Raw genomic sequence first — 27,917 nt, 5'->3', positions numbered from 1 at the left:
GCTACCGACAGGCTTTAAACATCTCAAAAGGTTTAAAAGGACAAAGAGCAAAAATGCCACCCATACAACCTCAGGAAACATTACCAGGTTAGCAGGCAGTCTCACTCGCATGTGCATACCAACTGACCCCAGTGCAGTAATTTCCAGCTGCGCACACATCACGAAGGGGGTGAGATGAAAGCCACCACGTACCAGCTGCCTGGAGCTGCTCTCTGGTACACGCTCCCTGGGCAGAAAGGTGCCAGCTGGCAGTTTTGAAACTCCTACCAGGGTGTTGAATCCAGTGAGGTCTGCACCTGGCAGAAAACTGATGAGGGAATCGGGCAGCTGTAACAGGGTCTCCGGTGGCCGCATCCCTGCTGCATTTCACAAAGACAGCTGAGCAGAACAAAAAGCCATGTCTGCAAGTCTACTCATACAACAGTTGCACTGTCACATACGAGGAACTTAACGAACTCCACTTAACACTTAAGCTCTTAGAACAAACCTCAGAAAAATCCTTGGGGCTTTTTTTTCCCCCCCTTTTGGCACTATCTGATGTCCGTCTTTAACACTCTTCCCATACGAACTGTGTTGCAGAGAGATATAGGCTCAGGATTGGTCATGTCCCAGACTTTCAACAGTAACAGCGGTGTAAATGGCATACTTGCCTTTACCACAATGCTGCCTTGGAGGCCTAACTCCAGAGATGCACAGAAAGAGATGAGAGCACTGAATTTTCCTGCTAAAAGCATGTTCTCAAAATACATATTCATTTAAAAATCAGAGATGCTGCATGTAGAAGGGAAAGCCTCTCTAGTTTTCTGGTCTGCCTTTGTACGTAGCATTAATATCATCAAAAAATAAAATTGCAGTGGCATACCCAGTAAAGATTCCATGCCAATCTTTTCCACTGCATGAAACATTTTATGTTGGAGAGGAGCTAATTTTCTTCTTTAAAAATTACTTTCAACTTTGACCAGCGGTAATACTGATGCATCCCCCAAAACACAAGTACAAAGACTGAAACAGTTCTTAATCCTAAATGCTACCATTAAAAAAAAATATAACAGAACAACCCATGCCCGAAAGTCACATATTTGCCAGTACCTGAAACAAGGAGCTAGGAATTTCAGATGAAGGATTAGTTGGGCAACCACCGTAATTCTTCAAGTGATTCTTTCTACAGGAAGCTCTTGTGACAGTAAATCAGACCGGTGACACAGACCTCCTTACAGCTGTTGCCACTTGGTGCACACCCAGCTGTGGAGTAGATGATCTTGAAACAAAAGCTCTAGCAAATAGCCAAGGTACAGTAATGCAGGAACAGAGCACATGAGAACCCTTACCACACAGTTTGAAGTGACTCAGGCCCCAACAAACATTTCTGAGAGAGAAGCATTCATTTTACCGGTGAACAAACTTCAGTACAATGAAGACACTAAGACTATCCCTTACTGGTAGACACCACTATATGACAGCTGAGCCCTTTGTGTGGCAACTGATCTGTACCCATGAAAGAATCTGCTACTCTCTGTAAAAACAAGGCTGCTATTTTATGAAAGGGTAATGGAAATAGTTTGGGCTTATAAATTAGGCTGTACGGCAGGTGGGCGTGTGGGAAAGACTTCACACAGCACCCCACCCCATGCGATATAGAGTCACCACAAAACAAGCATTGAGCTAGAAATAAATCATTTATTTTAAAACAATACAGGTTAATAAATAGATTAGTTATCAGAAAACTTAATAAATAGCCTTTTATAATTTACACAAGGCAAATACAACATGCCTATAACTATTATTTAAAAAGCAAAGAGAGTAAGCTTGACTTGTAAGCCATTAACAAATCTATATATACATTATTTGGAAGCTAATAAAATAAACCATTTTTATGTAATCTGTAGTAACTATATTGTAATAGCATTGAAGCAACCAAACGTAACACTGTATGTTTGTTGCCATCCACCTTTTCCCCACATCCCATTAGAACTATTTTTTACATTCCAGGAAAAGAATAAAAGTAAATAAATAAAAACAACAAAAGTTCCACAGTTGAAAAAGGATTTAACCTAAAAATACCCCTTTTGTGTAATATTTTCCACTCTGTAGAGCAAATGTTGTGGGCGGGCGGGGGGGGCAACCCAACTCAACAATAACAATAAAACCCCCAAACTTATTTGCAGCTTTTAGAAAAGATTTCTTAATCTGTAACATTTCAACACTACTGTCTGAAATACTTGGGCACTAGCAATAATAACTGTTGACATCATTGGTGCCTAATGCAGTACACACTGCTATTCTGCATCACTTAAGCCCATATTCAGTAGCACCAAAGAGTTTTACAAAGACTAATCTCTGTAACGGATAAGATAACACAGGTAATAGATAAACATTTGATAACATTTGATTTAACAGTAAAACTTCAGCAGTTATGCGATCTCGAGACAACCAAGGAAGATTGGTAGAATCCTTGATGTTTTATCTTTATGAAACAGAAAGGTGAGAGGGGTAGAACATGGAAATAACTGCCCATTTAAAGCACCCCATATTTATTAATCCCAAATCTTTCTTCAAATATAAAGCCTCTATTTTTAAAATAAAATGGAAACCTAAGCCTCAGCTTCTAGTGTTCCAACAGATTAATCCAGTGTTTTCATTTTTCAGTGCTAGTCACTTCAGAGAAACATGTATGTTCAATATAAACCAAGATAATTAATAGGAAGCGTCACTTGCCAAACTGTGATATGACAGGTTCTTATTAATGTTAGTTGCAGCTCGCTAATAAATAGGTTCTATTTACACATACAGAGTCCTGGAAAGTCAGTACAGCAGATAATTTGTTTAGATATTTTTTCTTCTTTACATAAGTATTTAAGGTGTAACAAACTTTTTTTTTTGGTTGTATCAAAAAGGTTTCTACTTTCCTACTGAACATTTGAGAGATTTGTGTGTTTGACACCTAATAAAGATTGTGACTGACACATGTAAATCCTCCATACACTGAAGGGATAATGATCAAAAATCTATCTTCAAGTGAGTACCAAGTAAATATGTTTGACAAATAGAACAGAAGCCAGAAATACGGAGTGAAACGCCTTTCGTATGGATTTGAATTCAATTCAAATACATCCCACCACTGTCATGAGTCCACTTTTTGTATGTGTAGCCTCTCCCACTCCTGCTTTGGAATCAGAACTGAAGTCATCTGGCTCACAGCTATCAACAGACATAATGCAAAGAGAACATGAAAAGGGCAGACCCATGAAGGACACCAAAGCTCAGGAGACAACTATGCACATTTGCTCCCTGAGATGATGGAACTCTGCTATCTTATTCAAAGTGCTTACTTGCCAGAGGGGTGAAAAAAAAACAACCAACCACCAGAGGGAATGGCTAAAATTCAACTTCAACAGTGCCTCCTTTTAAATCAGAAAAGCAACGGGACTAAAAAGGTAGGACACCTAGAACAAGGAGGGCATGGGATGGAGGGGGGAAGAATCATGCCAACAGTGACAACAGAAAATGGTAATATTTTTCTAAAGTTAGAAATTAACTGATCCAGGTACAGCAGAACTGAAAAGAGCGCTGCTATATACTGAACAAAGTAGCAAAATTAAAGGTTTCCAATTTTTAGCATTCATGATGTAAAAGGCTGCAGATATAAATGATGTGCAAGGCCACGAGAATTTTTTTCACGTTATGTGCTGGCTTTTGACATTTCTGTTTTAAACAATTAAGTTAACTAGACTCTTCCAGAAAGCTTATCACAGATGAGGAGCAGCTGGGGAGAAGCGAAGGAACCTATGCAGACATTTATCAGCTGTAAGGATGGTCAGAGGACCACAGAACATGGCTGCTACTTTATTCTTACTCTGCATAGTGAGCGCTTATCAAGTAAACGTGTGTGTGTGTGGTGTAGAAGATGGCAAGGTTTAGACAGGGCAGTCAAAATTATTTTGGATCTAATATTTACTACTAACTTGCATATGCACCTAACATACTAAGATAGGCACTTTCTAAATAAATAGGAGTGAATTTTAAAACAAAACAAGACGAACAAATATGGCCAAAGGAGGACTAAGATGAGACCACAATCATTTCCATTCTGATCTAAAGATTTGCACAGAAGTCTTCAGCAATTAAAGGCTAGTACCAAACCAACAGGCAACTCATGAACTCTGAATTTGAAATGACAACTTGACTGCTTCAGAAAACAGCTAATACTGTTTTAAAGAGTAGGTCACAACAGGTCTCATAACCTATGTACAATTTCAGTTTCAATCAGAAAAAAGGGAATCAATATGACAAAACGTAACTGTCTACTGAAAACCAAGATACCATCTTCCAGTCAATAATGGAACAGGTTAGTTTTAACCAGCTTTCACAGTCCAATCCACCTCATCTACAATCCTCAAACTTTCTGGAAACCATACATAACATGTAAAGGAGATGGCCTTTTCTCTGTGAGGACTGTTTCATTTCACCGAGATACCTAGCTTCTGTGCTGACCTATAACAACGTGTTTCTGGCAACTCAAGAGTCATTCAGCTGCAATTTGGAGTTATAAAACAAGCTTCCAAATAACATAGTGGGGCTCTTACTCCCTCAGAACAGTCCCTTCAGATTACTAAATCTTTAGGATTCACTGTTCACAATTATTGCTGTCATGAGAAGGGCTTATAACATTGCTTTTAAATGAAAACAGAGGCTGAGTTTTAAGGTAACATTAATTCAGGTCAACAAAAGACATCACGAGAGTGAACAGTATTACTTCGCATTAACTAACTTCTGCATTCCTGTCACCCAGACACAAAGCTACATTCACAATTTCTCGATAGTGTCACGAACTTTTTCAAATACTGTCTTGTAATCATGTTGCGGTTTTCATTTGTCTCAAGAGACCTTCTGAACTAGAGATGTTGAGTTCCACTGTACTCTTCCATTTTGTATTTAAATGGAGATAACATTCATTACTTTTCAAGCTTTCCTTACAAGCATTTGTCTCATGATGTTTTAAAAACCAAATATAAGTAGAACATGAAAATTAACTATTTCTTTCTTTGACAGATCAATATTCTCTAAATGGTTTACACCGAAGAGTTCAGAATCATTCCAATCATAGCTTAAGCTGTGCTACTTGTAAAAATATTATGGCTGAACTGTTCACAGAAGTCTGTAAATTACTGGATCTGAATGTATACCCCTGTTGGTTTTCCGAAGGTCAGCTCCCTACGCTTTTCCAGTCTTTAACCTCCTTTTCCTACATTACGAGAGGATTGGACCAGCTTTTTTGGAGCTATGAGAAAACTCGTGCTCTTCTCTCTCAAATTTAATTTTTTGTGGTCCCTGCTTATTAGCTACTTCACAAAATGGTTTCCTGTATTTAGTCACTTAACTAAAATAAAGGTATGCTGGACTGCTTTAAACAGTCCCCCTGTAGATTATTTCTTCCCTTTAGGGTGATGGGTTTTTCAGAAGCTGTCAAGGCATCTAAGGGTTTCAGTTCAGGTTTGTAAATTCTTCCAAAAACATGTGGCTCCTTCTGGATGCTTTATATGTTTAGAATTTGAATACAGTCCAATATTATAGACAGTGAAATTGAATTATTAAACCAGTATAGGCTATCTGAAAAAAAATACATTCACATTTATGCAGTAATTTTGGATTACAAAGGCACTGAAATAGTTCTGAGCCACCATATAGGCAATGGGTCTGTGCATCATTTCCACATCCTTCACAGTCTTCCTGTCTGCTCCCAATTAAAAACTCTCAGATGAATAAAGTATGTCTTAATGCACGTGAATTACAAAGAAAAATGCATACCTGGACACTACTATCAGCTGATAAGTAATTAGTGAATGATTTTTAAGGGTCCACTGCTCTGTGTAAAGAATTCAATTTGAAACTCCCCAGTGTCTTCACTGCATAGCAGACCAACTTGCCAAAACAGTCACTAAAAGGGACAAGTTTGCAGTCCACGGTTCAACCAACAATTGCCTCAGAATTCACAGCCTTGATGGTGAACACATTGCTATGTTGAGATTAACAACTTGTCCCACTCACTTCCCCCCCCCCCCCCCACTATATTTTAAGGTATATATCACTCATGAAAGGTGTCAGATTGAGTGCATTAGAAACTGATGTTCTCTGCCCACAGAAACAGTACCTCACAAGCCACAATGCAAGCTTTCACAAACAGGTCTGTCAGAACATCCCCAGATCTTTTTTACTGGATTACCTTTTACAGTAAGGAAATACATTGGTCTCTATGCTGACTCAATCAGTGGTTCCAATTAAGGTCATTTATTGTGTTGACTGGGGTACATGGACAACTGTTCCTTTGAAACTGGATGGAGCCTCCAATTCATTTCACGTAGGCCACCAAATTGTCACAGGGTAACTACCAACCTGAATCATATTTGAATCAGTGACCTAGAAATGAAAGGCTCTGCATCCTTCCCTGAGCCATCCAGTTTCCCCTCAAAAATTATTTTAATCTGTCTTCATGTTAGGTTTATTTAAATCCCCAATATTGAAGTTGAATTCCTTGAAGACTTGTATAAGAACAATTCCAATAGATACTGTGGTGAAACCACAAGCCATTCCCAAGAAATCTACCACTCCTACATTACTCCATTCTCTGAAAAGGATGGCTGAAGCCAACAGGACTAGGGTGGTAAACACAACATAGTAGATGGCACCAAACACAGAGGAGTCAAAACATTCCAGTGCCTTATTGATGTATCTGAACTGAATGATAATGCTACATCCTAATACTGCCAGAAGTACCAGACATAGGTACAGAGCCCTTTGACTTGATGGGTTATTATGAAAGATGTCTTGAGCCGCCAGCCCAATGCCTTTTGTGCTGGGAACAGTGAAACTGCCCAACAGAGAACAAATACTGATGTAAACCATGATATTAGTAGGTCCATGAGCTGGAGCTATCCAGAAGATAAGCAGGAGAAGCATTAGCAGCACTATGCAGAGATAACCCACGAAAACTGGAAAACAAAAAGAAAACAAGGTAATAGCAAGGTGAAAACTCTTAGCCTTCTAAAGATTTTGACAGGCAAATCATGTTGTACCAGCGAACTTCATATATACAACAGGATTAAGATTTGCTATCAAACAGAGGTCCATTCCAGATCACTGAGCTTTTAAGAGTTGTCGTGGGCACCTGCAACTGAAGATGTTGTTCTGTTCTTTGGGTAAAACAGATCATCATGTAGTAAAATACACACTGTTGCAGATTTGAACTGGATTTAAGATGGCTTTTTAAATTTTATTCTCTCTTGCATCAGGACTTTACTCCTTAAAGCCCCCCGTGAGAGACAGCAGTGATAACACCTCATTCATAACCAGTGCAACAGAGCATGGTAGGTGGATCCAGCAAGAACTTAAACATAAAGTTAAGATCCCATTGAAGTGAGCAAGATGAGTATGGACAAACTGGAAGGCCCTATCATTTACATAATAGCATCAGTATACAGATTAGACTGATGAAAAACAATTCATGCTTTACAGTTTTAAAGAAATTAATTTCCAATTAATTTTGGTCAGATTGAAACGGTAAATTTAGATCAAGGTATTTGTTTTCTTTTCTTTGTTTGCAGATTTTTCGAATAGTTGACGTTACTAGGTTTGAGTTTCTCTCACCTAAAGCAATTAAAGGAAATAACAATAGTTGGCAGTTTAGCTCTTATGCAAGAAAAATAAAAGTGGATTTGGCACATATTAGCACTAGTATGTGTCCTCCAGCAGCTAGTGAGGCTTCACATTCTCTGTGAGAAAGAACAGGCATTTCAGCATATGTCTCAACAGTCTATTTCTACACACCTTTATTGTGCAAAGAAGTCTGCTTGGAACATAACTGGTATCTAGCATAAACTTTTAATAAAAAAAGAAAACGCAGAATTAAAGAACAAGAGACAATCAGCATTTTTGTTTTGCATAAGATAGCTTAAATTAAGATCCTAGAACTGTACCCTTCATCTCTAAGTAGCAAGATACACTTTTTCATCATTTTAGAAAAATACACAAGTTCAAATGGCCATTGTTCTGAGCTTGCTGCACAGGATAATGCTTTCAAAAGTACCCACATTTTCCTTTCTGCGCACATGTATCCCAGCGATGTTCCAAGTACAGCAAGGCATCATTTTCCTGCACAAAAGCTGTACTGGTCTGTCTCTGTCAGGTCATGGTTTCTTCACAAGTCAATTTTCCTGACTGGTAGAAGTGGTAAGCCCCTTCATCTCAAGTGCTCTTGATCAAACTCACAAAATCATTATGAGTTAATAAAAGAACAAAGTACCTGGATTTGTAAGCTTCTCTTCAAGCTCAGCCTGAGTCGTTACACTCTCGGACTTTGGGGAATGGATGATGAGAACAACAGACCCAGCGCAGCTCAGCAAACATCCCAGCTTGCCAAGAATGTTCAGTTTCTCTTTCAGTAAGTAAGAAGCTAAAATGGACCTTTCACAAAGAGGAAGAAAATTAAAAGTTTGACTACATTCTGTTAATAATGCTCTAACAGTGATGCACCACATGAATTTCCCTCTTAAAGGGATAGTATCAAATGTTGATGGATCATGACCAAATGTTGGTGGATCCTCAAAATGCATTTCTGAGTTATTTTAAGAAAGATTTATGTAGTCGCAGTCCTACTCAATCCTTGATGCCTCCTGCCAGGAAAAACAACAACGAAACCCCCCAAAACACAACAAAAAGCCCAGGCACAACACCCCAAAGAACACCAGCACATCACCTCCTCCAAAAAGAACCCAACCCCCCCAAACCAGGCATCTGACACCCGAGACAGATATCTACCCATTAACAAATTGGTAAGCTGTCATGAAGCCCCATTTTACAGGTGCTGAGCAGTCATGAGATAAAAGTGACCTTTGGTTACAAAGAACACAGGACTCTGCTTAGACACCCAGCTGACCAAAATACACAAAATTATGTGGCTTTGGACAAAATAGTGGGTGGTAAGTAGAGCACCATCAATATGCTGCTTAGTGTATGAAACTAAAGACAGCACGAAGCCCATAGAAAGCAATCTACACTCTGAAACAGATGACCAGTGCAGTCAGATGCACAGTTCAGCAGCCAACAGCAGCCAACAGAAAAGTCTCGAGGCAGCGCACAGCTTTGTTTCTGAAGAATTGTACTTCTACACTGCAGTAGTTTCACAGCTGTAAGTCTAGCTATTCACAAAACGTTTAGTTGCATAATTAAACTCCTTTTAAGGAACACTCACTGCATTTTTTGTTCCCCCCACCGACCCCATGAATATAACACTCAAGAAGCTGGGGGCGTGCATATGCAAGGGACTCCCTTGCTTCAGGAAAGAGGCCAAATCCAATTAAATGGGAATCAGCATCAATAATCACGTGGGCTGTGGAAAGCAGGGGAGAGAAAGAATGTGAGACAAAAGGAAAGATCTACATAGTAAGGGAACTGCGAGTAAGAGAATAGGCAGAAGAGTCCAGAATAACCACAGTGAAGAGAAAAAAAAAGTTTATCTGTTCCAGATCATAGTGTTAGTTAAACCAGAAGATACTCAGGAACGCCTTCTTCACTATTGCCTCCCCCAGCTTCCCATCCCACCGCTTTGCTGGGGTAAATAGGAAAATAGGACATTGTAACACATCATTAACAGCCGTAAGCCTGTTATCTTCTCAGTGGACCTCCAGTGATCACTGAATCTATCTGACATTTTATTAAACAGTAACAACATTCAGATAAGAACAAGAAAAGCAAACTCTTACCCAAATGGAACGCCAAGAGCTCCCAAGGGCGTCACTAGCACAGTTGGGACTGCAGTGTAGGCCAAGAAATTCCCTATTTGACCCAGGGCCACTGCCAAGAGAACCAGAAATAAGCCTTTAAATCCCTTTGTAAAAAGCAGCAATGAAAACTTACCCAATACTGTTTGGGAAAGACTGACCTAACTAGAAAACAGATGTTACAGATTTGCTTAGCTCTGTTAATTTTGCACTTAAACAAAATGACTGGAATTTTTCTATATTTTAAAATTATTTTTTAATATAAGATTTATATTTGCCACACAAGAAGATCCAAGAGAGCACAGTAAATCTCATTTAACTTACAAATAAGACTATGACTTAGAAACACTCATGGATTGCACTCACATATTTATATAAGGAAGGCTAAAAGTACAAATAACCCATGATTTCATCTTTAGAATGTGCATACATGTAACTTGGTTACAGTTCCTAACAGCAGTGTTACCTTGGGGGCGGGGGGGGGGCGGGGCAGGAGCACATGGAAGAAATAAGGACAGTGCTGAGGAAAGGCATCTACTAATGAAATACTAAGCACATGCGTGAGGGCTTTTTAACACACACTAGGCCACATTAAATTTTCACAACACTATATAACATCAAAAGTGATTCAGGACCACGGTAAAAAGAAGAGATCCCTGACGATTCATAGTAACAGCCTCACAGTCATATTCTTTTCTTTCCCCCAATAAAAGCAAATTCCAAGAGGTACCACACTATTGCACACCACAGCTTTGATAAACAGTTCGTGTGTTCAAGTTTTCAGTTAAAGAAGAAAAGATGGATGATTTTGCAAGTGCTGGCAAGTTCATAACAGGGCAATGCGATGCTTGCATAGTTACAGGGTCTGTGGTAACTGGCAAGAACCTTGAGACTGAACACAAACTACATACAGCTCAAATTTCCAGATGATGTTAAAAGCCATTATCTGTATTTCAAAACATTTCAAGAATCCAAGCTGTCTTTATACTCAGGCTGTCATTGCCCTTGACTATCAAATATCATTACCATCATCCTGTTCTTTACGCCTGCAAAGCACTGTGCAAACATTAATTAATTTACCAAATTAGCTCACATTAGCAGTAGAGCTGAAGACCTGTGTAACCTACAGGAAACACGAAGGGGACAAACAAACTTACAAAACTGCAGAGTATGGCAAAATTATACTAATTCAATTCACTGAGGCTTTCCCTACGTGCAGGAGTGAGCCAGAGAAGTTAATGAGCAGCATTTCTGGAGCACAAGAATTGGTGATGGTCTTCCTGCCCCAGGAACAGAGTAAATCAGCTATCAGGCTCAGGCTTGTTTTCCGTAGATATATGTGGCAGCTTTGGCATTATCTTCAAGGCATCTGAAGGCATTGGGGCAGATCTTGCACAGAGGACAGGTCACTGCTGGCACACTGTGTTTCTGCAGGTTACAATACATTTCTAATTGACTGACAGAAGGTTGCTTTTTTTGGAGGTCAGGCACTTTAGCTTTCTGTTGGAAGAGTCCTAACAGATGGTACCAACACCAACCCATAAATTAGGTCTCTGAAGCTTCAGTCAAACTGCACATATTGTAAGGCAACTGAACTTACCAGAGGTTTTCAGTACCACCATGGAGTAATAGTAAGTCTCTTACTACCACAAATGACAGACCAGGACTGAATTAAGACCGATTAAAAAAAGAATCTCAGTAATTGTTACCATCTAGCTGATGTTGAGGACTTTTGCTGCACACCTATCCAGTCCTCTCTGGACAGAAATTCCTCTCTAGATACCTCAGTGCTCTAAGTCAAGACTCTACTTCAGTTCCTGAAGGCACACCAAGCTGTAAATTTGCTAAAGGAATACCAATATCCCCAAAGTTATTGCAACACAAAACTTCATGCACACTGGTATGTCTACATTAGCAAGGAGACCAGCAGTAGACCTGTACAGCAAAGACGTCTGCTCTATGAATGTCAGGGGGTTTATTTCAGACTAACTTCAGCCTGCTCCCATGGACTGAAAGTCTGTTTGGAGCTGGTGTGCATTAGGTATGTTCCTAGAGTGCATCTTCCAGCCTAGTTTCATCTTAAAAGTCCAGTTCAGGAGCTACAAGACTGCTCAACAATGTAAAAAAATCCCAGTCTGTGGAGACAAACAGGAGATGCACTTCACAAGTGTGTTTCCCCACCTGCAATAAAGCACTAAAATAGATGTATCCACTATAAAAGCCAGCCGCATCTACACTGCTGTCAAAACCTGCACTGAAACTAATTAATTAGCCAATTAATTAGTTTAATGCTCATTGAAATACCTGTACACATGCTGCAATCACTCTTTTGACTACAGTGTAAGAAAAAGTCCCTCAGCAGAATCTGTAGCCCTTCCTTTGAAGTCTTCAGTAATCCAGTGGATCATCCCAAGGCCCCAGAATGGTTAGGCAGTGTTATGCTGAGTCAGCATGCCAACACAGAACTGCTTGTTCACCATCTGAACAAATATCGTGAAAATAAGTTGATAGAGTTTATGTGGGTTTTGTTAGTCATCCAAACTCCAAATGCCCTGCTGGAGAGAATTATGTCAGCTGTTATAATCTCACCCAGATAACTGGGGAAATCGCTAATTCCACAAACATCGCCTTTCTCTGCATCCCACAGGTGCCTACCTGGCCCTTGCTATCGCTGTTTGTGACATTGTTGCAGTTCTGAATCTATAATATCTTCAAGCAATTCTTCCCTTGTTCCTCTGTAAACTTGCTGAGACTTTGTTTTTGAAATATCTGCACCTAGCTACTGGACAAAAGCCAACTGATATCATTCCCTTTGGCTGTTTTGCCTTCATTCGATTTGGTCAGCTCTTTTAAGCATGAAATAGTTTTCTCTGATTCACCAAGATAAACTCCTGTAATTATAACCTCTCCGATTTTAACTCCTTCTGCTTGGAGATCCAAGATGGGAGCCTCACGAGTGATAAATGACAGAGATTAATGCACAGATTTATTGCTACTTAGGCAGTATTGATCCCAGCAGAGGAGGAAGCTGACACAGAACTACCTAAACGCAGGTTAAATTAGCTGAGGACTTTCCTCTGAAGTCTGTTGGCTCCTACACTTGCTGTGAACTTTATCCTTCAATAGATCTACCAGTTTTCTTTCCTTTTGCATAGCTTGAGGACAACAAAATCAGAAAGTTACCTTGCTGTCAAGAAACAAGGGGCACAACTAGACTCACGTACTTCTCAGAAACAGCATCAGGATGTTTCAAAATAATTCGCAAGAGGCTAGGTTAGGGTTTCAAGGTGGGCTGTGGAGTATGATTTTAAGCTCATGAGTTAACTAGGGCTGAACTGCAAGAGGAGAAAGCCAGCTGCTCCCCATGCTCTGGATTCACATCAGAGAGGGAATTTAGTGTGAGCAGAGTTTACAAAGATACTAAGAGTAAAATTACACTGATCCCATATCAGCACCACACCAGGCTTCATATTAATCTTGTAGATTAAAAGCAAAACTGAAACTGTATCTGTCAGATGAGAAATCAAAAAGATTTTTTTTTTGATTGAGGCTGGCTAAGTGCTTTCTGATCTAAAAAATAACATGTGCTCAACAAGCCCTTTTGGGCAGAGTGACAATTTCTTATTCAGCTTTGAGTTTTATTAAAAACTGAGCAGACCAGTGCAATCCAGAGACACAAACAGTGCAGGAACCCAGAGTCAGAGCAGCGTGTGGCTTCTAGAGGCTGCAAGTACCAGATGGTTTGGAAATGCAGAAAGATGTCCGACTCAGGTTTGTCCCAGCTCTTTGCCTTCTCAAACACTATCAGACACAGTAGCCAGAGTAAGAGTTTACTAAAGGTGGGGTATTTCTGAGGGATGAGAATTTTATGACAAGCGAGCATGAGATTCAAGATGAGAACCTCAATTTCCCGATGTCTCATTTCACCATCTAAGTGCAATTTCTCCCTTCAATAAAAATCAAACCTTTTAAGATACTTACTTGCAATAGTGCCAGACCACCATACTATATCTGTTAAGTACGAAGTACCTGGAAGAGGAAGTATAGGAAGACATATTAGAAAAATATAAAATTGCAATATTGGAACTACAAACCAGAACAATTTCAACAGTCTCAACTATTGAGAACCTTCATCTTAACCCTGTTCTTCAAGGCAATGGAGTGAGAGGAAAAAAGAGAGGATGCTCAGATTTGGCCTAAGTGTCCAAGTTAGATCTTAAGGCAACTTATTAGTCAGAAGTTCTGATTTCCAATTTGAAGTACCTATGTGATGCTAATGCAGTATTACATAGAAGAGCATCCAAAACGTCACCAAATGCATTTGAGGATGACATCTAACATTTAAACATACAGATTAGAACCACTGCTAGGAGAATGGGAAACCTATGGAAACAAAACATGATTTGCACCAATTAGGTTGCTAATATAACCTCAGTGAAACTGTAGCAGAGAAATTGTTTTGGCATGCAGTTTTGGCAGTACCACAGTGTGAAGCGATCCTCCTGTATTTGAGCACTGGAAAGTGCTATGACTGAAACTTCTGAATTCCTGATGTACTGCCCTGTTTCAAAGAGAGGAGTGAAAACTCTGGATTGTCCTTTAGTGCCTCCCAAGCTCCAGGATGATTATTTTCACTGTCAGGTTATAGGCTCTTGCCATGAGATGCACCAAGGGAACCTGTGCACCATGTTTTATAAGTCCTGCTTCTGTCGAACATCAAGGCTAATGACTGCTTACCAACCTAAAGCCCAGCCTTCACCAAGCATGACCTTCACCAAGCATCATGTTCTGCTCTTATGTTCTGCTCCTCTTTCTAGCAATTCAGCTATGCATTTATTTGGAAAGATGCTCTCTCAACAGCTTCTGAAGCTATATGCAGTACTGTACCTATGCTGAAATCCCAAATGAAAGAAAACCACAATAATCTGTAAGTCTGGAGATGTATAAAATATTAAGCACTTAGAAATCACACTATATAGTTGAAATGAGATAGAAAATGACTAATGAAAATGGCCAGCTTTAGAGTGGGTGCAATCATCTTTTAGACTTTTGTTATTGCATATAAAATAAAACCACTGTTGGGGGCACAAATTACAGAAAATATTGACTCAAGAAAGACAACTTTGCAAAATATTTGTCATCCGTGGCTGTTTCTGTCGAAGCAAGGATTACTAATTGCATTGATACTATATTATTGATTCAAGAGAGAAGACAAAAAAGACTCCATGTACCTCCTTGTTAATTATACAACACCTACTGAAACCAATGGAAAAAAAGACATCATCTGACACTATCTCGGGCTCACAGCTCCGACTGCTAGATTCAAGACAGAACCGTGCTGGTTCACACCATTAAACAGAGAGAAGCCTAGGGTATTTCCCTGGATGTCTGCACACTGAGCACGGCAATAGGAAACACTACAAATTGCTCGGCAAGACATGCAAATAAACACCAGCGATACCTTCAAAACAGGATGTTTTACAGCTGCCAGAGCAGGCACACGGCCTTCACCCACTTAACCCACTGCTCCACTGAAAACTCTTCAGGAGTAATTAGACTCCGCTAAACTACAAACCAGAAACTTCCTCCAACTGCCCTGGGATGGAAAGTCATTCCTTTCTCTCACATTCCCTCATTGTTTCCCTTACAAAAAAAAAAAAAAAAAAAAAGGTTTGTATTTATGATACAAACACGATCTCTCTGCGGACCATAAAAGTGTATTACAGCCATCTTGGAGGGAAACGGAGACTGTGCTGGCAAAACAGTCATTTGTCTGAGGCCCTTAACCGTAAGGTTATTGCACAGAAGGCAAAAAAAGCTCATTAGATCAGGCTGCCTGCTAGTAGCAACATAGTTGCAAGCTTGTTCTGCTCCACCGCATCCACCCTGAACATGCCAGATGCAGCACCCACTGGAAACGCACTGCTGCCTAACACTAACCATCTCAAAGACATGTGCGTGTGTACATATATCTAGATAAATATATTAATTTTTTTCCTTTACATACATACACATAGAGAGAGAAAATAGCTAGCACGTCGTGGTCACTAAAAAGGATTTGTTTGTAAGAAAGAGTTCCCAGAACCTATGGACACGTGCTCATACACAGACACCATCACCTACAGAACAGCTACTGACCACAGATACACAATTCAGAGGCCTGACGCAACCTGTGAGGCCTCACACAACCTGTGTTTACAACTTTCCCCTCGTGTAACAGCGCAGTTTTAAGAACAACCAAATATATTGCATTTTCCTATGTTCAAAGCATCAAGATACAACTAGCAAATGCTATTCAGAGGCTACATGCTTTGAGGAGCGCCAATTTCAGAATAAAATACAGAAGATCTTCATACTCTGTGAATTTACAGCTTTGTTTTGGCTAAACTGCCCAGATTGCACAGTCAGCTCCTGACTGTTAATCTCAGGAAACAACAATGAGGTATGGGATTTCAATCTGAAAAATGAAAGAAAGACATGGTTTCACGTTGCTGGTGTGCTTCCCATCCCTACAAAAAGGAAACCACCACGTGACTGATGGCACTTATCGCCCGTGTCCATGGAAGAGCCAGAATAAACAGGTGACGAGGCGTGCTGGCGCAGTTGGTGGCGAGAAACTACGGGAGCCAAAGCGAGGGGTTGCAAAGTCCCGCAAGCCCATGGCAGCGCCGCAGGAGCGACACGCGTTTGCACACACAGCGGCCCGGCCCCGGCTGCACCGGGAGCTGTTGCTGACGGCCGCGGTAACCGGCCCGCGCCGCTCGCCACCTGCCGCCCCTCGCCCGTTCCTCACACCGCTGCCGCCCCCTCCAGCCGGCGGCCTGCCGTGCCGAACGCGCTTAGGGTGATGCACCACGGCCGGCTCGCCCAGCCCTGCCGCCCGGAAGGTGCCCCCCGCTCCAGGCGACACCGCCTCCCCCCCGGCAGAGGGTCTGCCCCGACCCAGGGAGCCTGTCCCGCGGAGGCCCCGCTTGCCCTCCGCGGGCCGGGCCCGGCGGCTGCCCCCGGCTCTCTCCCGCCGGGCCGGGCCGGAGCCGCCGCAGCGCGGAGCCGCCGCGGTCCTTCCGCGGGGGCTGCGCAGGGGCGAGCGGAGGGAGCGTCCCCGGGGCGGGCGGGCAGGCGGCTCCCGGGCGGGGGGACCCGTCCCGCGCGGTGCCGGCGGCGATTCTCCGCAGACCGGGGAGAGGCGGCGGTGCGGAGGGAGCGGGAGGCTGGGAAGCCCGGGGGAGGAGGGGGCGCTCCCGCCCGCGGCCACCGCAGCGCCGGGCCCCTACCTCGCCCGCGGGCCCGCACGATCCCTTTCTTCTGCAGGACGAAGGTGGAGCCGTTCACCAGGCTGGAGACCACGGCCACGCTCAAGCCCAGCGACACGGCGGCGGGGCCGGGGCTCTGCGCTGCCCCCTCGCCCGCTGCCGCACCGACCGCCATCCGCATCGCCCCGCCGAGAGCTGCTGGCACGGCGGCTGCCCGGGCCCAGCGCACCCGGCAGCGGCTCCTGCGCCGGGACCCGCCCTGCGCTGCGCTGCGCCGCGCCGAGCTGAGCTGCGCGACCCGCCCCGCCGGGGGCGGCTCCGGGCGGGCACCGGCGGCAGCCGCGGCTGCTGGCGCCCGTCCCGCGCGGGGACGGCAGCAGGATGACGTCATAGCAAGGGCATTTCTCCCCCCTCAGCCGCCGCTCTGACGTCACGGCTCTGTGGCGCCCTTCTCCGCACTGGCACCGCGGGGGGCGAGGCGGCACGGGGCGGAGCGCTGCCGTGCCGGCCCCGGTGCTGCTGCTGGCGGCCCGCAGCGGCTTGGGGCGCGGGTGCGGCTCCCTGGCGGGGGGATGCGGGGCAGGAGCTGCGGCCCCGCGGGAGCGAGCTGCGGGTGTCCGCGGGCCGGGGGGGTGCGGGGGGTGCGAGCAGATGCGCGGAGGGACGCGGGCTGCAGGAGCGCTGCCGGGCCGGGGTGCCTCTGCCTTTCCCCTGGGGCTTTTAAAATCGGTGCCGGCTCCCCGGGCCAGCCGAGCGCACGGCGCCTTGTGGCAGCTGGGCTGGAGCGAGCCGAAGGCCACCTGCAGCCCCCGCCCGTGACCCAGAGCTGTGGCTCGATCCGCCCGGCCACCGACGGGGTCAGCGTGCGGGACAGGGCTGGGGACACAGCGAGGGAGCGTGTGGCTACGGACCGGGAAAGCTTGGCTGCTGCCAGGGGTCGTGCACGTTGCCTGAAAGTGGTGGGATCCATAATCACTCCGGTTTTGTCGGGCAGTAAATCCCAGAATCTACATTTATTTCCAGGAAAAAGTTCACTCTCTCCTAATGGCACAGGGTGAGGCTGGCTGCTCAAAATGAGTCGTCCCCCAGCCTCTCCCAGCCATCATTCTGCAACTTCCAGGTTCTGGGAGAGCACAACAGAAATTGTCCTGCCACCCCGGAGAACAGCTGGAGGTCCCTCTGGTAGCAACACCCCTGGGCCATCATGGGGCCACTGGTCTCTCTTTGAGAGAATTTAGTCTCTCAAAGCATGAAGTGCTGAGCTGAAAGCAATCTTCCTTGCTAGGCAGAAGTATTTTGTAGCATGTACTTCACTGCAGTTCTTATCATTCCCAGATGAGTGTTGAAATAAATCAATCGATAAATGGATTACTGTGGCAATATCCACTGAAGGAAAGGGGATATGGTATCTTGGCTTGGTGTAAATGAAAGTGGACATTTTTGTCTTTATAACTATTGGGCATAGTTCTTAGCATAACATTTAGCATCCCCAGGGAATAGGAGTTTAGAGAAGAGGCAACCCACTGAGAATGTTTCTCTTGTTAGCATGTTTCTCAGTTTGCCTACGCTGCTTTAGGTGGCTGTCCTAGGAAGGCACGGGAAGGCTGCAAGAGTCTTTTGTTCAAGTTTAATGGCAACATGTAATACTTATTGCAGTATTGCCCATATTTTCACTTAGGTTGCTTCATCAGGTCATTGTATTAATATTGAATGCTATAGAAGAGAGGATTCATCCTTGTGAGACTCACAAGACCTGTAAAATCAGAACACAGGAGGTGGAAGAACAGCTATCCATAGCAACCCTTGGAAACAAAGATAGAGGTGAAGACAAATGCAGGCTAATTATAAATATCCATTTCTGATCTATATACAGCCTAGTAACATGTACGTTGACATTTATTACAGGAAAGAATTTGTGCTTGCACAGTGGAAAAATGATATATATTTAACGGCCTCTGCATCTAATTATCAGGCAAGTTTCTAAACAAAGCTCAAACCTGACCAGTTGTTATATTCAAAATCTTTCTCTGGCTGAACCAAGATAAAAACAGGTGCCTGGGAAATCAAAAAAACAGTTTATTTCTCTCTAGCCATGTCATTTTTATCTCCTAATTGTAAAACTTACGTATGCCTTTCTAAAGTACATATTTGGGTAGGTAATGCTAAATACGCTTAATCTGCCTTATTCAGTTAGTTACTATTACACTTGCCATATGATAGATGTAGTGTTCTTAAGGATTAGTCATAGACTAAAGTAATAAGCACAGCACTGATAAATATTAAATTTTCAAATATCTTGAAAAACAGAGCGTGACTTCACTAATGTCTTACGAGATCACTTGATGCAAAAAAATCTGCATTAGCTAGTTTACAAACATTTTGGACCAAAACATAAAGGTACCTTAAAGATAACAGCTATCATTACTTGAATGGAAATTAGATGACCTTTCTTAAACCGTTACATATATACAGTATATAAACTCCTACAGTCCATCTAGTCTTCTGAGACTGAGTTTCATTGTGATAGCATCATTTCTCCTGCTGAATTGTGTCATTGTGTTTTTAGTATTGCAAAACAACATGCTTTGGGTTAGTTGGGCTTATACATTATAATATTGCAGCGTTACTGATGTCACAGCAGTCTGATGTCTCATGAACACACAAATTGCATAGGAGAAAGCTCAGATTTATGCGGTATTTCCTCCAACAAACTCTGCTCCTCTCCATCGGTCTTACCCAACTCCAGTCTGAGCACTGATAGCACATCTAGTTCCGCACTTCTTGGCCACTTACTGCTTAATTCAAGCAATATGTGAGAGCTGGTATAAAAATTGTACAGGGTGCTTTATCAAAGTAGCCAACTCTACTCTGGTAGAGTATGGGTGTTCAGGATTAGTCATGAAGTAAGAGCAGTATTTAATAGACTTATGTAGGGCTCCTACCCAGAGGAAGGGATGAATGATTGAAGTAAGTCTCTTGGAAATGAGTGAGCAAAATTTGTAGAGGTTCCACTCTTTTTTTGCAGTGCTGATGGACCTGTTCTGGTTAGGATGGGGTTTTCCCTGATCTGAAGGGGAAGAAAACTCTGATCTAAAGGATTGTATTTTTTCCTCTGTAATGCCTTGGATTTCCTCTGTTCTGTTTATTTTATGTACGTAAATTTTTTTTTTTTTTAATTAAAGTGGTGGTTGGTGTTTTATCTAGGCTAGAGGAAAATCAGATCATTCTGTATGAGAACACAGCAGTTGTGCCCAGAAGATAATCTGAAGCTCCTTACAAAATAGCTGGGAGAGCAGGGTGGTAGTTTACCAACAGCTATATCAGACCCTGAGGCAACAGCAGTAATTCTGCTTGGCAGAAGCACCGTAGAGATCCACTTTGCCAGCAATTGAAGCCGTAGGAACTATGACTGCAAAGAAAACGCCAAGAAGACAGTGACAATCCTTGCTATTTTTTCCCGCCCTTGAGAGCCAAAGACCACAGTAAGGGCAGTTATATGAAGCCTTGTGTAATGGTCCACTGAATCTAGGCCTAAAGATGACCTAAAAATCCTTTCTAAGGAGCAGTTGCCTGGAGTATAAAAGTGGCTTTGGTGTAAGTGGGCCATCACTGGTATGAATGGGTCCTGCTTTGGCAAGGAAGTGACTTGAATCTTGGTTGTAATTCAGCTCTTGATTTGCTGTGGGCATCCATACCGGCAGATAGGAGAATGAATGGAAACCTGCTGAAAGCTACTGCACTGCACTCATGGGTCCTGCCAGATTTTTTGCTCTCTGCTCCATTAATAAGGACTTTGTCGACCTGGACCAGAGAAGATAGTGTCAAGTCTTTGGGCCCAGATTTGGGCTTTTAAAGTCCATAATGGTCTTTGTGAAAATAAATAGTAGCACTGAGCTCTACTGCATTATAGACAGTGGCCACATGACTCCTGGAAACATCTGCTGGAGCTGGAACTAAGAAAATCAAGCTCAGCCTTGACGTCTGAATTTGAATGTCTGAAGCTGCAACAAAATGCTGCTCTATAATCCTATCTGCAGTATGAGAGGTCACACAAGCTTCTGTGGTCTCTGTCCTATGAGTTACAAGGTGTACCCAGCTCTCTTCCAGGGCAGAACAACGGGCTGCAAATCAGCACAATCCAGTGCAGTCTGGAGCAGAAAAGTGAGGGCAGGTTAGGTTTCTTTCGTTAAAGGGTCCAAGATTCATGCAGTGGAGCTTGTTATTGATGTGCAATTCTTAAAAGTCTGGTCTGAATGAGTACTGTCACTTTTGCCCATGGAAAACAAATTGCTTGCTAAATGACAGTGGCGACATATAATTCTGGAGTTTTGGAGAACTTCAGCATGCTTCCTGAAGAGATGGTGCAAGACTGATGTTAGGTTGTTGACAGAAAGCATGGTAGGTGTACTGCAAACAGATCATACCCTTTCAGCTCTCCTGTGAGGAAAACAGATCTCTTCAGACAGAATCTGTCCACGCAGCAGGCAGAGGCTAGTCAGCTAGTTCTGATCATGCTGCAGAGAACCCACATTAATTAACATGTCTAGTCATATTTGCTATGTAGAAATCACTTCTAGGTCCTCAGTGACTAGGGAACACAGGAAAAAGCACAGATTTTCCAGTTAATCTTGTAGCATATGATATAGTCCACCTGCATTAGCTGCGAACTCTGACCAGGGCACACTCTTCCATGCTGATTTCCAGAAGCTGAATACACCATCTTAATGTGGTGAATATAGTACATGTATACTCTTTGTCTTAAAAGAATGGTGAAAGCCTAGCACACGCTACTAGTCTTTTAGCATGAACCTTTTCAACAACTCTTCTGATGAAGGTATGGTCATCATCCTCAAAAAAAAGAAGGTTCTATCACAATCTTGCCTGCGAAGAATTTGCCTGTCTTTCCCTGTTAATTAGCTGCATTAACTTTCTGCTTCAGCTAAAGGGAGTTCTGGACTGTATTTCAGACTTACATGTGTTGTCACATTGACATGGTGATCTATGTCACTTCATAAGGTGCATACCAAACTAGGGTGTAATAATCATTGCATCACCTGTGGTGGTAGTGACTTCCCATTAAGCTGCTGAATTCAATGAGTAGAGACCAAGTTTTAGGGTGTACCTTGGAGACTTGGACAAGTCCAATTGTCTCAGGTGAAGAACATCAGAGACACTCCTCTTATTCAAGTAAACTCTCTCATAAGATTTGCTGGGTAGTTCTAACAATATCTATATGGATTTTCTTCTGCATTGTTCCTCAGAAAAGAATCTTTTCCAGCAGACGCCATAGGACATATAGCAGTCAGCTGCCAGCTCAGAGATCAATCTTTGTAAGGCTGAGTGCATCCTGTACACCAAAGCCCGAGTTTCCTTGTAAAGTTTATTTTTATATGGGCACTTTGAATGGATTTTCAAGGCAATATTGTTGGAAGACTGTAAATGCATTGCAATGTATCTGAACTGGATTTTTTTGTTATCAAACTGAGCAACAGGGTACCAATTTCACCATGAGAATAGCCCATATTTAACTACTTGCCTCTTGAAGCTGCACTTTCAACCGACTGTAAACCATTTGCAGACTGTAAACCATTATGCTCCAGGAACCCAGTTATTCAATTCCAGGTGTTTACAATAAGTCACCGTCCTAGTAATATGTTTTATCTACTAAATATGTGCCTTCTCAGTAGCAAAGCTACCTCTCTGACTTCACTCACCATTGCCCCTGAGGGTACAAAGAAACAGCCTGTCTGCTCTGGGACAACAGTACTGATAAGCTGGGGTTCCCAGCTAATGGGCTTAAACAGAGTCCTAGCAGGAGAAATGGTGATGGGCTGATGCAAACCATTGCTAGGGAGAGTCTACTAGGCAGTGCATGGTAGAAGAAGGCTTTCCACGAAGCTCCTCTGCTCCAAATCAGAGCAGCTGCAGAGCCAGCTTGCTTAGTAGTTAATATTTACTGTTTGAAACCAAGCTGAATATTTAAAACAGAGCTGGTAATGAAAGGCAGCTGTGGTAGTTACTTAGCTAAGCTGGAAGGAAACTAATTGGCATAAGGTTAGTCACACTGTGTTTGGCAGATGTTCGGTGTTACTCTGCAATCATCACACATGCTGATCTGCACCTTTTCATAAGACAAGGCTATATTTATATTAAGTGTAACAGTAAGATTTCAGGTAATGTCAGAAAGGCATTGTCACCTTCTAGGGAAATACATTCATCTTCTCTAAATCTGGCAATGTCTACACTAAAAAGTCATTTTCGGTAGTTAAGGTGCCTATTATGTGATAGGTCAATATTAATGCCCTGTTGTATGTCATGGATCCTAACATAAAGTGGGTTTTAGTGATGACTTGAAAAGGCTTGAGTTGAATTTGGTGTGAATTCACACAAAGCAGTCAGCAGGAATGCTAACTAACTTAGGTGAAAATGGAAGTGATGTTTCTGGTCCTTGGCAGATGAGGTACCAGGGACACAGGAGAACTATTAGACTGAGTTACTGAGTTTCTTCTTGTTTCAGGTATTCTACTTACACATTCGGGGTCTCTCTGGCACGCATCTGTTTTAAAGATTTCTTTCATGGTGTTTGCTCCTCAAATACTTATTCCAAAGGGGTCAGTCCCTCTTACAGTTCTTCTGATAGTTGGCACAGTGTTATGTTTGTCCTGGGTATACAAAGATCATGATTACTGGTACCCTGACAACTGACTTGCACACAAAAGGCATTAGGGTTGCTACACTGTCAGAATGAGCTGCGAGAACAGGAACCCCTGTGCTTAGCTGTCAATAGCTTTGAAGTGCCTAAAACCATTTACTGGCTATATGAGATGTCCAGCAGATATTGTAGGTAGCATCAACATTCGGGGCAAGTCTTCCTATGTACAGACTGCAGAGAGAGAAAGTGGTCATTAGTGTACATCATACTATCTCTAGTTTTAATGATTAAGAGTATATTAATGAAGATTTTAATGATAACCACTGCTGACATGAGAACTTGTGATTGAGAGTCAGAGACGGCTGTAACAAATAATAGTGTCTCAGGTCTAATGATCTAATCCTAAACTCAATGAAATGATGAGGTTCCTATGTCAAATAAATGTGATTTAAAAAAAAGAAACAGAACAAACCAACACTTTACAAAAGGAACTTGCGAATGAAAGAGTATTTTTAAATCTTTTGTCTCAGAACATCTTTCCTTCAAATGAGGCTGAGTGCATAATAGCACTGTGAAAGGCAGATAAGATAATTGCTACTTCAGCAATAGAACAGCAGGAGTGCCTGAACCTCCTTCCTCTCTGTGATTTAGCCAGTAGCTGAAAAAGAATAATTCTCTACCTTAATGTTTCTTTTGGACTCTATTTGGCTGACTTTGCCAACCAAGTTTGCCAACCCCTGAAATTAATATCTGGGAGACTTCCCTCTTTTGGCCCTTAAATAAATCATTGTTTCATCTGTTAGTTTTGTTGTTTTTAACTTCTGCCCCACTCTGAGTTCAGGGACAATGCTAAGTGCAGCAACACCTGCCAGGTTAGAGCAGGGAAGGCTTTCAACCACCGTTGTCAGAGGTCCTATTCCACAAAAAACAAAAGGCCAGCTGGATTTTGAGATGGCCATTAGTCTGATGTGTAGGGAAAAGGAAATAGGCCAGCTGCAGTATCAAGTAGGAAAACAGAGAACTTGACTCAGGAACCAGATGTATACTTCACTAACACTGCACTGCACCCAGGACTATTGCCTGGCTTAGGAGGAAGACACATTTTGGGTAGAGGTTGGTTCTTTCTGCAGGTTCCTATACCCACGGCAATTCTTCCTGCTGGGGGAATGGCTAAGGAGTGCTGTGCATATAAGCTATCATCGTGTACAAGTCATGGGGGGCCACCAAGGATCAGCTTATTCTTCCTTTGTGATGACAGTGTGGCTGAGTGGTTGATGACAATATAGCGGGATGTAAAAGTGTTCTTCCCTGTAGAGCCTGGGCACCTATATTGTGACACAAACTCTTACCGAATGATCTAAATAACAGGAAAAAGAGTAGCAGCAGAATCAAAGCCATGGCTTGCTTTGCTGCTAGCAGATAGGCTACAGCCATGCAGTAGTTTGAGAAAATGACCACCCTGCTGAGATGCTGAGACAAAGTAGATGGGAATTTTTTTTCTGTCAAGTAAGAAAACAGCCTGCTATTTGCAGTAGTGCTTAAAGCAAATACATGCAAACACTTGCTCATCTGAACTGTGAAATGAATGCATTACAAGTGAGCCGCTGAGATTCAGTCCTGAGCTCTTCTCAGTACTTAAGATGAAGCACATGGATCTATTAACACCAGCGTGCTGAGCAGGAAGTGGCACACCTCAATACCACCTGAGTGTCTGGGCTGTGAGCTGTCTTCTCCACTGATTTGCTAATGTTTAGGTATCTTTTTCCATGCCCAGAGGATTGCAAGCAGCAATATACAGGCTTTTGAGTACAGAATGATTCTTCATTGGTGAAGGCACAGAAGATAGCTAGGTCTAACATACTTAGCATGCAAGGCTCAGCACCCCAGGGTGACATGCTCTTGTTGGCCACACCATTGTCAGTCATGCGGGAAAACACCTGTGTTTGTTGCTCCTTGGAGCAGGTTAGTCCTCTGTCGTGTTGAATTGCTGTCTTCTAACTACTTCTGGTTTTTTTCCTCAGTTTTCTAACTTTCACATTAGTGTTTTTTCTCTTGAGGCCTTGAGTTATTAAGTAATATCAATCAACATCAAAAATTCCACTTTTATGTGTGTGTGTGTGTGCTTTTCTTGTCTTGCCTGGCAACAATTTTCTTCAGTAAAGCCTCACAAATTACTTAGTTAATTGGACCCTGGGCTGTGGGCTACTGTTTATAGTCTTTGGAGAAGATGTGGCGGTTTAGCACAGCTATTCTCAAACTGATAATGGTTGCTCCTTTAGGGACCTGGGGAATACAACGCCTAGTGAGGGAAGGTGGCCTGTCCCTGGGGAGCCGCTGAGAGATGAGTAGGGAAAGGAGGAAAGCAAGAAGTTGGCCTGGGAACAGAGTCAGGAGGTGAAGTGCTTAAAAGGTTCCCTCTGGATGAGGAGACAGGCAGCACCAAGAATTGTGGCTAAGGCAATCCATGGACTTTGAGAGCTGCTGGGAAAAGCATTCTCCTATTTTCTCTGGTCCTGGTGTCCCTGATGAAGGGTACTGGTTTCACTCTGTGGCTTGCAGCAGTTACAGACTTCTGCTTCCATTCTCAGCCTGGCTGTCAGGAGCATCTTTGCCCCCTTCTCCTTCTGCCCTCTTCTTGCCATGTCCCCTGCTGCACTCCAGCCAGCACTCCCCCTGCACCCATCCAAACCAAAAGCAACTCTTACATGGGAAGAACGCCCCAAATCCAGAGTGTACTTATGGTGGGGGGGATGTAGAAAAGCAATCTGAAGACTGCTGGCTTGGTGCATCTTCTCCCACACTGCCGAGGAGGAAGCGGCACTTCTCTGCATCCCAAAATAGCATGACAACATTTGAATGCCCAAATGGCGCGGTATGCATATATGACGGGAGTTTCTCCTTTGCCACAGGAAATGTCTCTGTAGGGGTGAGGTCGTGCTAGTACCTGGCTGGCTCCCAGGGGAAGAGCTAGGGAGCCTGTGGGGACAGATGGTCACTCCGAAGAAACTGCAGGCAGCATCCATCCATCTTCTTTGGCCCTTCTAGGCAGTTGTCCACTGCCTAGCAGCGACTTAGGGGTAAACATTTCAGTGCATTGTTGTTGATGAGCTCTGGTTTTCCTTTGAGGTGGTGCTCAGAGGTGCTCCCTCCATCAGAGAGCACCTTAGGTCTATCTCCTGTCATCACATGACAAGAACTACAATCTGCATCATTCATACAAAACATAACAGCTAGGAAAATTGTCATTTTGGCTGCTGGTTTGTACTTGGTATTTGAGTGTTGACAGAGTTCCTCTCCTTCTCTGGAGCTCCCTCTCTGCTGTTTATTTAGTGGTGGTTTGCTCCTGGATTTTTTTTTTTTCAAACTTCAAACTCTTCTCCTGTTCTACTCTTCTTGCTCACCTGTGTTCCAATGACTAATGTTTCTGAAGGGGTTTGAAGGTGGTTTTGTGCTTTCTATCTCCTTTCTAGTCAGACACTTAAATATTACTGCAATCGATCTCTTATACTGAAACGAAGTGTAGGAACAACAGGAAATCAAGATAATTTCTCGAAATGTTATGCAACAGCAATCATTAACTTCAGTCCCCTCCCTATATGTTAGAAATAAATGAACAAAGTCCTTGCTATGAAACTATTTTTCTTCAATATAATAAATACTTACAAACTGAATCAGTAACGTCACTGTAGCACACACATTTTTATAGTCAGTTAGTTTGACAGTCTGGCCAGTTGTGTGTTAAACATAAAGTAAGTTTAAAATGATGGTTCAGACAAAAAATGCTCAAATTCATCCTTCCCATGCAGTTCTAATATGGCCTTCTAGTGAAAGTATATGCTGATATAGCAATATTGTATCATACAGCTGTGACTCATTGTATTTGTACAGGAAAGGTAGAAGTCAGGAAGAAGGCTGCTATGAGGCAGAAGTCCTCAGCTTCTTGGAGAAGTTGAAAGATGTCAGATCACTTGGGCATCCAGATAAAGGGGACTGTCATTTTCTTCAACAACAGAATGCTGTGTGAGAGGGCTGGAGGGTGCTGCTGTCAGGGCCCTGTAGGTGTGACTTGCCCTGACCAGCCTCAGCTGGGACCCCCACCCACACTCCCTGCCCATTGATGCAGGAGCTCCGCTGGAGCTCGAGGCCGGTGTGAGCTGTGTCATAGCGGTGTGTGCTCTCAGCTAGGTCCCTGGTGTGCCTGAACTGTTTGCATCTCTTAATACTCACCTGAGACCGGAC

The 27,917-nt window shown here is 43.0% G+C and overlaps 1 protein-coding gene across 2 annotated transcripts; it reads right to left on the bottom strand.

Annotated features, from left to right (window-relative positions):
- Window positions 1-1,657: 1,657 nt before the first annotated feature.
- Window positions 1,658-27,917, bottom strand: NIPA1 (NIPA magnesium transporter 1). Of its 2 annotated transcripts, XM_080375351.1 has the most exons (5): window positions 17,048-27,917; window positions 13,755-13,802; window positions 9,756-9,846; window positions 8,297-8,457; window positions 1,658-6,986 (listed from the first exon to the last, which is right to left on the bottom strand). In XM_080375351.1, the coding sequence occupies exons 1-5, from the start codon at window positions 17,415-17,417 to the stop codon at window positions 6,475-6,477; spliced, it is 1,182 nt and encodes a 393-aa protein (XP_080231477.1). In that variant the 5' UTR covers window positions 17,418-27,917; the 3' UTR covers window positions 1,658-6,474. The 2 variants fall into 2 exon arrangements, with proteins under 2 accessions (XP_080231477.1, XP_080231478.1); XM_080375352.1 differs by lacking the exons at window positions 13,755-13,802; window positions 17,048-27,917 and adding an exon at window positions 12,078-13,743.

This window comes from Falco punctatus, assembly GCF_963210335.1.
Source record: "Falco punctatus genome assembly, chromosome: 2".
NCBI lineage: Eukaryota > Metazoa > Chordata > Aves > Falconiformes > Falconidae > Falco > Falco punctatus.
This window is presented reverse-complemented; position numbering and strand designations above follow the sequence as displayed.

Coding starts and splice junctions, on each gene's coding strand:
- NIPA1 (XM_080375351.1), bottom strand. CDS start 17,417: ATGACGTCATCCTGCTGCCGTCCCCGCGCGGGACGGGCGCCAGCAGCC. Junction 13,803..17,047: donor CGTGCGGGCCCGCGGGCGAG/GTAGGGGCCCGG, acceptor TTCCTCTTCCAG/GTACTTCGTACTTAACAGAT. Junction 6,987..8,296: donor AGAGAAGCTTACAAATCCAG/GTACTTTGTTCT, acceptor TTTGTTTTCCAG/TTTTCGTGGGTTATCTCTGC.